The 13,852-nt window shown below is 42.1% G+C and overlaps 1 protein-coding gene across 3 annotated transcripts in view; it reads right to left on the reverse strand.

Moving 5' to 3' along the window:
• LONP2 (lon peptidase 2, peroxisomal) overlaps positions 1–13,852 on the reverse strand; it is a 120,713-nt gene that overhangs the window by 2,634 nt on the left and 104,227 nt on the right. For 2 of the 3 annotated variants that reach the window (XM_030797429.1, XM_030797437.1), the window contains 3 exons: positions 12,906–13,113; positions 12,334–12,524; positions 6,572–8,975 (listed from right to left, as the gene is read on the reverse strand). In XM_030797429.1, coding sequence (XP_030653289.1) covers positions 8,754–8,975; positions 12,334–12,524; positions 12,906–13,113 — 621 coding nt within the window. In that variant the 3' untranslated portion in view covers positions 6,572–8,753. Of the gene's footprint in view, positions 1–3,925; positions 3,972–6,571; positions 8,976–12,333; positions 12,525–12,905; positions 13,114–13,852 lie in introns of those variants that run through there. The other variant, XM_030797441.1, reaches the window with a different exon arrangement.

Consider the following 13,852-nt stretch of genomic DNA (forward strand, 5'->3'; position numbering starts at 1 on the left):
AACTGGGTATATGGCCTCTGGATTAGTCTTTCCCATGCCCTGCCCCTCTTGCCCACATTTTGATTCTTAAAACTGTCAGGAGAATGACTAAAATGCTGACCACTTTTCACCTCTTTAAAAAAGCACAATGATATAATAAATTTACTATTTCATAGCCTACTGGCTGAGAGCCTTGGTTCTGCAGCCAGACTTCTAGGCACCTAAGTGCCAGTCTCGGCTCTACCCCACTAACCAGCTGTGTGACCTTGGGCCCCAGTTTCCTAATGTGTAAAGTGGGGTTAAATTATGGTAGATACTTAAAACATTTAAATGGGGTGCAGGTATGTTACCTGAAACAGTGCTTTGTTCATATCAGCATCCAGCGAATGTTAGCTACCATTATGCCTTTAGTACCATGTAGTTAACTGTTGCTAATTACTTTGAGGCACATGGCAAGATTCTGAAATTGCCTTCTGAATGGTGAAAGAGAATTTTGTGTGGTTTTTATGGGACTGTTAAGCCTAGAAAGTCAATGAAAATTTGGAGTTCACCCTTATCCCACCACTGATTCTGGATAATTTTGGATGAGTTTATTTCTGTTACCCATTTTCAGAAAAGATGATTGTGTAGTCTCTTCCTTACATAAATATTATCTTTTGAACTGGTTATAATGTGCTTGCGGAACTTTTTTTTTTTTTTTGAGACGGAGTTTCACTCTTGTCGCCCAGGCTGGAGTGCAGTGGCGTGATCTCGGCTCACAGCAACCTCGGCCTCCCAGGTTTAAGCGATTCTCCTTCCTCAGCCTCCAGAGTAGCTGGGACTACAGGCACGTGCCACCACACCCAGCCAATTTTTGTATTTTTAGTAGAGAGGATTTCACCATGTTGGCCAAGATGTTCTCGATCTCCTGACCTTGTGATCCGCCTGCCCCCCAAGTCCTGGGATTATAGGTGTGAGCCACCGCGCCCGTCCTTGCGTAGCCATTTTTATGGTGAAAGAGAATAACAGTTCAACCACAGATTTATATTCAGGTCTGTTCATTAGCATGTGTGCTTGGAAAAAGCGACTTTTATTCCATATTTAATGTTGTATGGTGAAAGGGTTACATAACAATATGTAAAAGGGCTCTCAATATCTTTCAAAATAAACGTGGCTGGACGCTGTGGCTCATACCTGTAATCCCAGCACTTTGAGAGGCCAAGATGGGCGGATCACTTAAGGTCAGGAGTTCGAGACCAGCCTGGCCAACATGGTGAAACTCTGTCTCTACTAAAAGTACAAAAAAGCCAGGCATGATGGCACACCCTATTAGGGAGGCTGAGGCAGAAGAATCCCTTGAACCCAAGAAGGGGAGGTTGCAGTGAGCCAAGATCGTATCACTGTACTCCAGCCTGGGTGACGGACTGAGACTCTTGGCTCAAAAAACAAAACATATTGGGTATATTCGTGGAGGTGTATCATTTTGTAGTTTTAGTATTAAGTGTTTTGATTATAAAGTTCACTTAGACTTTGGGAATTATAAAACTGCACATACAATTGAGATCTGTAACCTTACTGTCCACTCAGAGGTGACATTTTTATTTTTCCAGTTTTTTTATGTGTTATGTACATGTGCTCATCCTCTGTCACCCAGGCTAGAGTATAATGGTGCAGTCGGCTCACTGCAGCCTCAAACTCCTGGGCTGAATTGATCCTCCCACCTCATCCTCCTGCGTAGCTGAGAGTACAGGTGTATAGCATCATGCTTGGCTAATTAAATTTTTTTGTGGAGATGGGGTCTCGCTATGTTGCCCAGGCTGGTCTCAAACCCCTTGGGCTCAAGTGATCCTCCTGCCTTGGCCTCCTAAAGTGCTGGGATTACAGGCATGAGCCGCTGGCTCCAGCCACATGTTTATTTTCAAAGATACTGGGAATCCTTTTATGTATTACTGTGTAGCCCTTTCATCACACAACATGATCATCTGAGTGTTTCACCACTTCAATAATCTTGGAAAAATAATTTTTGTTAGTTTGACGATTCACTGTAATTTTAGCTAGGTTCTTGCTGGATATAAGTAAACCATGAACATATCTGTATGTTTTCTGTTTATATTCTTGGGATTATTTTTTACATACTTCATCATTGCTTTCTGGAAAGGTTCCAGAGGACACCAGTAGCAGTGTGAAGTTTCCCATTTTCATTTTCACCTCATGTTTTGCTAATTTAAGCAAATTAAGGTAGTACATTTTGTGTTTAACGGTTGATAAGCTTGACATTTTAGTATTAACTATTTGCATTTGGGTCTTCATATTCTTAGCCTATAGAGGTAAGATCTATAGCTATATTTCTTGGTCCATTACACATTTAATTTATGAGGCATAACTCTTGCCCTGAAATTGCTTGTTAGGATGAAGACTTCCTCCATTTCTTTCTTTTGGTGTCTTTCAGGAGGCTGTACATGGGGTAGGTATGGGAGATACTTATTAACTTTGTTCTATTGCTTTTATACCCTTAAACTTGAAATTGTCCTATTTAATCATGGGCCAGTTTGGTGTGTTAATTGTTTGGGAACAGTTTTTCCTTTGTGAGTAATTTTTATTGTAATATGTATGATTTTAAGACCCACATTTCTGCAAACTTCAAACTTATGTAAGTGGCTGTAGATAGCTTAGCTCACCAAAATAATAGTGTGCCACCTCCAACCCCCAAAAGCTCTTCATATTCAGAAACATCTGCAGTGATTCTACTAATGGTAGAATTCTATTTCATTCACACTCCTGATTGGAAGAATTGGTAAGTAATCCAAATTAAGAAAATAATCAAATTCAACATACCTGGGGGGTCAGTCTGTGACTGCTGCATTAGAATGGACATAAAAGTAATGTTGGAACTCGACAGGGTGAATAGTGTGTGTGAACTACCACGCAGGACTGTGGTATTTGTGTAGGTTAAACATGAAAGGTACAGATAGTGTTACAGAGACCCGGAGTTTGAAGCTTTGTCATTCCCCTCCCCACTCATCCAGTGTGCATGTTCAAAACACAAAGGAGTGAGTATTTGGTAGTTTACTGCTTATGATCCTAACCTGAATTTACCAAAAGAAATGTACATTTATCTAAAAATGGCACCATCCAAACAAAATTCCTTATCAAGCATCTACTAAGATTTGGTGGCAAACACTGTGGGTTGTAGATTCTAACTGCCTGGGTTGACTTCTGACCCTGTTATCTACTAGTTTTTATTTAAATACCGTCTCTGCCTGGTCCCTCCTCCACAAAAGGGTATGATGTCCACTGCGTAAGGGAATGAGGAAGGCTAGATGTGCTATAAAGTGCTTATTATGCCTGGCATGATACCCCAGTGTCTTGCTGAACCAAGTATTTTCGCTATCCTTATATAGCTCTAAAATTTGACGAAAAAATATACTTTATTTCTTCATAGATGTAATTTTCTTAGGCCTTTCTAAATACTGAAAAGCGTAACAGGTTTACAGATATAATAAAGGAAGATAAAAAAGGAGTGAAGGGCACGCTGGTTTGGGGGGGGGGGGGGGGGGGGGGGGTCAATTGGGGGGGGGGGGGGGAGGGGGGGGGGGGGGGGGGGGGGGGGGGGGGAAGGGTGAAAGAAAAAAAAAAAAAAAAAAAAAAAAAAAAAAAAAAAAGACACCTGGTTTTGGGGTCACATTTTGACAGGCTTGTGCTGTCATATCAGGATGAGGATTTAGCCTCAAGAGTTTGTATTGCCTAGAAATGTGCTGACAGTGTTAGAGTTGAACTTAACTACTTAATACAAAAGATTTTTATTAGGTCCCAAAATATTAAACACATTGAATATTCTTTCGTTCATTAAGTACAAACTATACTGTGTTCCAAAGAAATGAATTTTCATGGCAAATAAAGCTTTTCCTAAGATTGTTTTTAGAAGTCCTTTTGTTGTAACTTTTAAAACATCTCAATGACCACTCACCAGATTTGCCTGTTGTCTATTCAGACCTTTTTGATATTTCCTTCCTCTTTCAGCTTTTTTTTTTTAAGTGCAGTTTTCATTGTGGTATCCACCAAGTGTTAGTAAAACAAAAAAAAAAACAAAAAATGAGCATTAGTGTTGGACCATAAATCATCAAATTGGATAATGACTAACATGGGGATAGGAACTGAAGTATTTCAAATAATGTGAGCTTAAACATGTTACTTCATTGAAACAACCAAAACTACTTGATGTTTACATTTAAAATCCTGGTTAAAATAAATTTTAGATTAGATTTGGAAAGGGAATTGGCAAAACTAACATTCTTTGCAGCAAAATGTCCCTTAGTAATAGTCAAGTTGACCTCATTTCAGTAGTTCATAAAGGAAAATCCAAAGCCCTCAGCAGTGAATTACCTGGCCACATAGTTGATTTTGGTCACTGTAAATGCAGACCAATCACCTAGTACTGGAAGCTCACAGTAGTAGACATCACTATCATATTACTTTACGGTCATGGATTTCTCAACTCGTGAACTATTTCAGGAACAATCACAAAAATGACATTCTTCACTGTATTTGCATTTGTAACCACCAAGCAAGTAAGGATCTCTGCCCCTGACGCATGGTTTGAGGTAAGGTTCAGAAGGACCACTAAAGGGGCAGAGCCAAGTAAAAACATGGATGCCTCCAGTGGACAGTGTAGAATTTGATAAGCAAAGCACCTAAAGCTTTTAGTTTCAATACTTGAGAAGTTTTAAAAACCCATGCATAAAACGTGGAATACTGGTAAAATACACATATCCCTAGGTCTAGTGAACTAAAATTCCTAGAGTTAATAATTTTCAATAAAAAAATCCAGCTTATTTTGATACAAGGGGTCTTTGGGTAACATCTTAAAAATCAATGCTAGAAAACAACATCACTAGTCATTAGGGACATAGAATCAAACTACATCACACCCATTTGGAGGGCTATTATAAAAAACCCAGAAAATGAGTGTTGGCAAGGATGTGGAGAAACTAGAACATTTGTGCATTGCTGGAGGGAATGTCAAATGGTGCAGCTGCGGTGGAAAAGTTTGGCAGTTCTCAAAAAGTTAAACAGAATTATCCTGTTGTCTTAGTCATTTGTTTTACCGTAACAGAATACCTGAGACTGGGTAATTTAAAAGTACAAATTTATTATTTCTCATAGTTCTGAAGACTGAGAAGCCCACGATCAGCGTGCTGGCAGACTGGTATCTATTGAGGGCCCAGTCTCAGCTTCTAGGATGGGGCCTGTTGCTGTGTCCTCATACGGTGGAAGGGAATCGAAGGGCAAAAAGGAGGTAATTGGTTCCCTTGAGCCCCTTTATAAAGGCACTAAATCCATTAATGAGGATGGAGCTCTCATGACAATCACCTCCTAAAGCCTCACCTCTTAATATCATGTTGGTGGTTGCTTCAACATATGAATTTGGTGGGGGGACATTCAGACCTTAGCATATGTGATCTAGCATTTCTGCTCCTGGATATGTATCCCTAAAGGACCTAAGAAGGGACTTCAAGAGAGATGTGTACACCCATGTTCATAGCATTATTCATAATAGCCAAGAGGGGGAAACAATCAGCAGATGAGTGGATAAACCAAATGCGGTCTATGGATATAGTGACGTATTATTTGGCCATAAAAAGTTCTGGTACATGCTACCACATGGCTTTTTCCCAGGGAAAGTATTAGTTTTTGTTTGACAAAACACTTTGATTGATAGGTCATGGTTCTGCAAGGCAGAGATGTGAAACAAAGCTAACTGTTGCAAATAATAAAAAGATGGAGGTCCTTTGAGCTAAAGTGGCAAAGAAGGAAGAGGTTCATCCCACCCCTTCTGCACCCCCTCATTATTTTGAAGAAAAAGAGTGGCCTGACCCTCTAGATCTTTCTTTTCTGGAGGACACTGGGTGAAAAGTAGTTGCCCCAGTGACTGTTCGAGCAGTTGATGGCTTGCTAAGTAAGAATGCTAGACACAAAAAGACAACTCTTGTTTGATCCCACTCATGAAGGGAAATTCAGAGAGAAAGTGAAATAGTGGTTACCAGGGTCTGGGGTGAGGGTGGAATTTGGAGCTCTTTTTCAGTGGGTACAGAGTTTCAGTTTGTGGTGATAAAAAATGCATGTAAGCCCGGTGCGGTGGCTTACGCCTGTAATCCCAGTACTTTGGGAGGCCAAGGTGGGCGGATCACTTGAGGTTGGGAGTTTGAGACCAGCCTGGCCAACATGGTGAAACCCTGTCTCTACTAAAAAATACAAAAATTAGCTGGGTGTGGTGGCACACACCTGTAGTCCCAGCTACTTGGGAGGCTGAGGCACGAGAACTGCTTGAACTGGGGAGGCAGAGGTTGCAGTGAGCCGAGATCATGCCACTGCAGTACAGCCTGGGTAACAGAGCAAGACTCCATCTCAAAAAAAAAAAAAAAAAAAAAGCATGTATAGTGGACATGCTTAGACCCAGTAACTGATACCCCCGAATTATATGCTTAAAAATGGTTAAAACAGTAAATTTTATATTTTGGCTCTTCCCCACCCACCCCACCCCCCCAAAAAAAAAACCAGGTGAAAAAGGAAGAGCTTAGATTTCAACCAACCAACCTAACAAAACAAAAAAAGCTAGCGCAATGGTCATACTGTTCCATGTCATACACAGCAAGGGGAGAATGTCTCAATGGACACCTTTCAAAAGACATGCTTAAAGCAAGTGCCCTCCTGCTGCTACAAAGTGCCAGGCTGCCTGTGTCAGGACTAAAGGAAGAATACTGAGAACCTCAAGTTACATTAAAAACGTCCTTTGTTGCCCCTGCTGGGTGGAACAGGGCAGAGCGATGTGGGTGTGGATTAGCTCCCTCTGGTTGCTGAAAGTGAATTCACAGTTTGTTCTAGTCCCCCGTTAGATGACATCGGAAATGATAAAATTACAGTAGTTAAGATAGTGGCATATTTTCAAACATCCTGATGTTCTTTCTCTCCAACTGCCATAACTAGTCCTAGGTCTGGACTTTTCCTCTCAGAATGCATTCAGGTAAACTTTTATCAGCAGGTCTGCTATTTTATCATGGTATTTTGGCCGAATCTTTTTTTTTTTTTTTTTTTTTTTTTTAAGACACGGTCTCACTCTGTTGCCCAGGGTGCTGGAGTGCAGTGGCGTGATCTTGGCTCACTGCAGCCCCAACCTCCCTGATCCTCCCACCTCAGCCTCAAGTAGCTGGACTACAGGCGGGTGCCACCATGCCCAGCTAATTTTTGTATTTTTTGTAGAAATGGGGTTTTGCCATGTTGCCCAGGCTGGTCTTGAACTCCTGAGCTTAAGTGATCCACTCGCCTCGATTTCCTAAAGTGCTCGGGTTACAGGCGTGAGCCACCATGCCCAGCCCAGACTTCCTTCTCATCCAGGAAATTCCAAAATGTCTTTACATACATATTCTTAAGTTGTGTAATAAAAGATTCTGAAGTCCATTACTGGCTAGAATAATAACTAGAAATTGCTTAATATTATTTCACATTGCATTTGAACTTAATCTCCACAGTAACAATTAGGTAGTATTACTTGGATTTCCTGGATGAAGAAAACCAAGATACAAAAAGTTCACACAGCCAGTAAGCAGATGAGCCTGACTTCATAGTCATACACAGCCTGGATTGAGTCCCAGCAGGAGCACATGGACATGGACATCTACCAGATTTGGGAACTGGCATAGCCAAGCAAGAAATAGGAGACGGAATCAGGAGTTAGGATTCCACACTTAGGACCATCCCAGATGGATGGCTGCCTCCCTCTGGGAGCTGCACTCTTCTGAGGTTGCAGGCATCCAGGGCCAGGGTGCATCTGTGAGGTGTGCCAGCATGTGCCACTCTGCTGGATACAAGCTATCATGTTCTGAGGGCTGCTTCCCTCGCATAAAAAGGGGCTTCTATTGGGATGTGTAGGCTTCATTGTAGGGTCCACTTGAGTCTTTTCTTTTTTAGAGACAGAGTCTCGCTCTGTCAGCCAGGCTGGAGTGCAATGGCACGATCCCAGCTCACTGCAACCTCCACCTTCTGGGTTCAGGCAATTCTTGTGCCTCAGCTTCCTGAGTAGCTGGGATTACAGGCACATGCTACCACGCCTGTATATTTTTTGTAGAGACAGTTTCACCATTGGCCAGGATTGTCTTGAACTCTTGGGCTCAGTGATCTGCCTGCCTCGACCTCCCAAAGTGCTGGAATTACAGGTGTGAGCCATCACGCCCGGCCCACTTGAATATATATATATATAGCCAAGAACAGTTGGCTATACTTTCATCTTTGCCCAGTTCTAAGTGATTCATTGGTTTCAGTATCCAATAAACTCTACAGGTAAATCCACTAAGTAATGGTCTATACCAGTTGTTCCTGAACTTGACTGCGCAGCAGAATTACCTGGAAGGCTTCTTAAAACATAGATTTCTGTCCCTACCTCCCAGGATTTGATTCAGGCAGCCTGCTGTGGAGCCTGAGAATGTCATTTCTAACAAGTTACCAGGTACTACAGATGCTTCTGTTCCGGAGACTGTGCTGAGAACCACTATGCTGTATCTTTCCAGGGACAGTAAGGATCTCACTAAAAACAAGACAAGAATTCGATTTGTATCAGCTTACTAAATCAACATCTTATATTTCTATACTAAACCTAGCCACTACTTGAGGTTTATTACTGTTGTGATTATGTTTATAAAACAGGGACATCTTGCATACCCCTAATGGTGTGAATAAAAGCAACTGTGTCAGTACCTTTGAGCACTTCATAACTTAAAATTCTAAAAAGTTGAGATTTGGACCTACAGTTTGCTATTTAACAGACCAGGTCTGGTCTTGACAGTAAAGCCACCATCAAAAGCTGCATTAAGAACCTCATCCAGGCAGCTTGCTGTGACAAAACTTAAATCCTGTCGTACGTTGCCTGGGATTCCCTCAAGGTCTTTTTCATTTCTCCGAGGAATAATGACTTGCTTCAGTCCCGCTCTGTGTGCCGCCAGCACTTTGTCTTTAATTCCACCCACCTGTAAGGAGAGAAAAAAGTTTTTAGGGTTAGTGATCACCCTCAAGCTGAAAGAAATCCTGACCCAGCTTTCTTTCACTGAATTTAACCACTACTATTTTAAAACATCCAAATCATCCGTTTTGTTATAGTATGAGCTAGGAAAGCCAGGAAAAAGGATTAGTAGTAACCTTTTTTAAATGTTTCAATTGGTGTTATATTAAAGACTCTGATGAGGGGGATTCTAAATTGTTGATAGGTATGAGTTCCTCTTCTGTCAATGACTGTTTTTATAAATGCTGTCAAAGTAAACTGGCATTCAGGTGTAATCACAACTGTCTTGTCTTTAGGTTGAGCTGAAAAAGCAGCACATGATTCTGACCATGAGCGCCGCTCCTGCAGAGCTTAGCTGTGTGCTGGGGTTACTTCCCTCTCTACAGGTTTAAAGCCAGGACCTCCATGCTGGTTAATGAAGAAAATGTATCCCCAAACTAGGCTCCTATGGTGGCTTTCAAACATGTCTACAATGGTCCCCCTGCTTGAATGTGGGCCAGGCTTTGTGACTCGGTAAGAAACAGAGTGTGGTGGGAGTGATGCTGTATGATCTCCACGGCTGAGTCATACAAAATGAGAGCTGCTGCCTGAATCTCTCTTGATCACCTGCCCTGGAGGTGGCCAGTCATCATGTCTGAGGTCACTCAAGCAGCCTATGGGCAGGTCCATCAGGTGAGGAACTGGGGCCTCCTTCCACCAAACAGGACCAATTTGCCAGTCACATGAGTCAACCACCATGGAAGCACCTTCTCCAGCCTGTCAGCCTTCACGTGACTGCGGCCTGGCTGGAACCTAGACTGTAAGGCCAGAGACCCTGGGCCACAAGAACCCAGCTCAGCCTCTCCTGAATTCCTGGCCCACGGGAACTTGAAGAGTATGGAGTATTCTTGCTTTGGGGTAATGTGTTACGCAGCAATCGCTCACAAATACTGCTCTCAGTCACAGCACCCAGCACATGCAAGCCCTGGAGACAGCCCTCTGGGAGCCCTCTAAACATCTGCTCCAATTAAGACTGGCTGGCTGCTCCAGGCCTTCCCGCCCCACTGGCATCTTCTTTCAAGGTTTTGTTCATGCTGCTGAAGTACTCCTTCAAAGTACCTTCTTCAAAAGAGTGTAAGATGAACTGATTCCTTGCATGTTTGAAAATATTTTACTTTCACACTTGATTGATATTAAGGCCATGTATACAAGACTAGATTTAAAACATTTTCCCTCACAGCTTTCATTACTTTTTTTTTTTTTTGAGACAGTCTTACTCTGTCACCCAAGCTAGAGTGCAGTGGCACAATCTTGGCTCACTGCAACTTCTGCCTCCCAGGTTCAAGCGATTGTCCTGCCTCAGCCTCCCGAGTAGCTGGGATTATAGGCATGCGCCACCACATCCGGGTAATTTTTTGTATTTTTAGTAGAGACAGGGTTTCACCATGTTGGCCAGGCTGGTCTCAAACTCCTGACCTCAAGTGATAACGCCCACCTTGGCCTCTCAAAGAGTTGGAGTTACAGGCGTGAGCCACCACTATTATTACTATTTTTAAAATAATTTTTTGTAGAGATATATTTCCCAGGCTGGTCTTGAACTCCTGGACTTGAGCTATCCTCCTGTTTATCCTCCCAAAGTGCTGGGATTACAGACGTCAGCTGCCATGCCTGGCCCATTTTCCCTCATAGTTTTGAAGGTACTGCACATCCAGTGTCAGTGCTGAGGCCACTTTGTCCTCAGTAATCTGAAAAGTCAAGAGGATGAAAAGTTTTTCCTGGTTAGTAATGGTCCTTTCGATCTGAAGATGCCTTAACTTCTAGGAAATGTTCAATTATTTCTTGGATAATTTGTTTCATTCCATTTTCCTGTTTGTTAGAACTCCTTTTAGATGTTGGAGTTCTAACAATTGTTAGAACAAATTGTTTTTCACTATAGTTTTTTCCTGAATAATTCTTTGACCACTTTCAAATCTCAAAGCCCCGTCTTGTCCTCTGTTCTCAAAGGAGGTTTTCTCCAGCCTTCGCAGGCCTTTCCTTCAAGTGCTGCTGCTTTCCATCCTGCCTCTTGTAATAGTCTGGAGCTGAAGGTGTACTCCAGGCCGCTGTGGCTCTCCTTTCCTGAGGCTGCGGAAGCCTTTACTCGGGCTACGATTTGCTCTGAGAGGGGACCAAGTAGAAAACCCATTTGTTCTATGGAGGTTCTAAAAATAGAAAAAATTATCCGGGCGTGGTGGCGCATGCTTGTAATCCCAGCTAGTTGAGAGACTGAGGCAGGAGAATCACCTCAACTTGGGAGGCAGAGGTTGCAGTGAGCCAAGATTGTGCCACTGTACTCCAGCCTGGGTAAGAGAACCAGACTCCATCTCAATAGAAAAAAGAAAAAAGACTATTTCTTTTTTTTTCCTCATCTTGCTGTGAACCCGCCAAAATCTTGTTGTGGACTAAATTGTAGTCTAGTCTGTTGTAGACTAATACTGGCAACTAATAACTTTAAATACTCTCAAGTTCTGTACATTTTATCACACTGTTTTTATAAGCAGTTTAGGATCTGGAGCCTCAAGACCCCACATGTATAGAACTTTTTCAAAATGTAGTCATTAGATATGGTTAATCTTTATTAGAGTTTCCATTCTATACTAGCAAAGTTTTCTGCAGGGGGACAGGAGGTCTCAAAAAAACTTCAGATTTCAGAAATGGGCTTAAAGCTTAAAAACAGCTACTATCCCATTTTGCACATGTGCTATATCTTTAACAATTTGTCAAGTAGAACAAGGCCTCAAATTTTCATGTAACTGCCAATATTTCTGATGACCACACTAATATTTTTTTCCCTTAGCAAATCTTAGAATGGAAAACGTGGGCTGAATGCGGTAGCTCACGCCTGTAATCCCAGCACTTTGGGAGGTGGAGATGAGAGGACTGCATGAGACCTGGAGTTCGAGACAAGCCTGGACAACACAGAAAGACCTGTCTCTACGCAAAATAAAATAAATTAGCTGAGCATGGTGGCGTGCTCCTATAGTCCCAGCTATTCGGGAGACAGACAGGAGGATCACTTGAGCCCAGGACTTGGAAGCTATAGTGAGCTACAGTCACACCACTGCACTCCAGCCTGGGCAAGAGTGAGACCTGTCTATTTCAAAAAAAAAAAGAAGGAAATGTGAAAAATTGTCAGTTTTTCTTTTATTTGATCAAAATTTTAAAATATGAATTAGTTACAGGCACAAAAATTTAATATATACTTAAAACCAAGGTTTTCATAGAAGGCAAACCCCTATTTAAAAATAATATTAATTTTAAAAAATTAAATAAAAAATAACCATATAAATTTTTTTTTTCATACTTACTGGAAGAACAAGACCTCTCAGTGTAATTTCTCCAGTCATGGCTACATCTGAACGTACCAGCCGCCCACTAAAAAGTGAGGCGAGACAGGTTACTATGGTAACTCCAGCAGATGGTCCATCTTTTGTGACAGCTCCAGCTGGGAAGTGCAGATGGATGTCTGTGTTGTCAAGAAGATCAAAACTTCCAAAAGCTTTGAAAAGGAAAAAAGGACTTTAATGTAGAAAAATTAAACCTGTTTTTTCTCCTAAAAAAAAAGTCACAAACAAAAATGAATGTTTTGGGTAAATGAATTCTTCAAAATATTGGTGGACAGTACAATTTGAGTGAGGGTGTGGAAGAACAGTTCCATTCTACTCTAAGTCGGATTAAAAAAAATAAACCTTTTGAATTACTTTCTAGTTCAGGCACTGGTCAAATAGTCCTGAAATGGGAACTAGGATTTCCACAGGGGTTCAAAACGGTGTGTACTTCGCTAGATGTGTAACTGGCAGTCTCGAGCTCATGCCAGTCTCCGCCATGGAATGCTGCTGCCTCCTGGGTCATGCCTGCCTGGCCGGGTGCAGGATCCTACCATTGGTCAGCTGGTACTTCTTTGCGTTGCTGCGGAGCCAGCTGATAGCGAGGTGGGCGGACTCCTTCATCACGTCCCCGAGCTGGCCGGTCAGAGTTAACTGGCCCTCGCCATCCATTCGACTCGCCTCCACGAACATGATTTCTCCACCTAAGGGAGTCCAAGCCAAACCTATTGCTACTCCTGGCTGACTCAAACGCTGAGATACCTTGAAAGAAGAAGAATGATCAGAGTTGGGTTGGCAAATGCTGAAGGTGACTGATACCACACAATCCTGCAAGAGTCGGCTGACTCCACAGAAGACTTCAGCCACTTACCTCAAAGTCCTTGTTACCTAACATGATTCTGCATCACATTCAGCACTTACTCTCTGGCTTTCTGCCAGAAGAAAGACCTAAACTTCCTCTTTGACATTTATCAGAAGCAATTTTACCTTAAAATATATGTAAATAACTTTGCTTTTTATAAGCCAGATCTAGTTACACATGCCCTAGTTTTAAAGGAATAAACCCAATAGTTTTATCTAAGTATCTTTATTGGGCTGCAAATATATATATGTTTTGAGACAGTCTCATTCCATTGCCCAGGCTGAAGTGCAGTGACACAATTTCAGCACACTGAAAACTCTGCCTCCTGGCTTCAAGTGATTCTCCTGCCTCTGCCTCCCAAGTAGCTGGTACTATGGGTGCATACAGGCCACCACACACAGCTAATTTTTGTATTTTTTGTAGAGATGTGGTCTCACCATGTTGGCCAGACTGGTCTCAAACTCCTGACCTCAAGTGATCTGCCGGCCTCAGCCTCCCAAAGTGCTGAGATTACAGGTGTGAGCCACTGCACCCGGCCTATTGGGCTGCATATTTATATATACTTCATAACCTAGCTTCATTTTAGGTAATCATGAATTTGTTTCAAAAAGTAGAAACCCTCTTATTTGCAGACCTTTA

The sequence above is a fragment of the Nomascus leucogenys genome, chromosome 2 (genome assembly GCF_006542625.1).
Source record: "Nomascus leucogenys isolate Asia chromosome 2, Asia_NLE_v1, whole genome shotgun sequence".
Taxonomy (NCBI): domain Eukaryota; kingdom Metazoa; phylum Chordata; class Mammalia; order Primates; family Hylobatidae; genus Nomascus; species Nomascus leucogenys.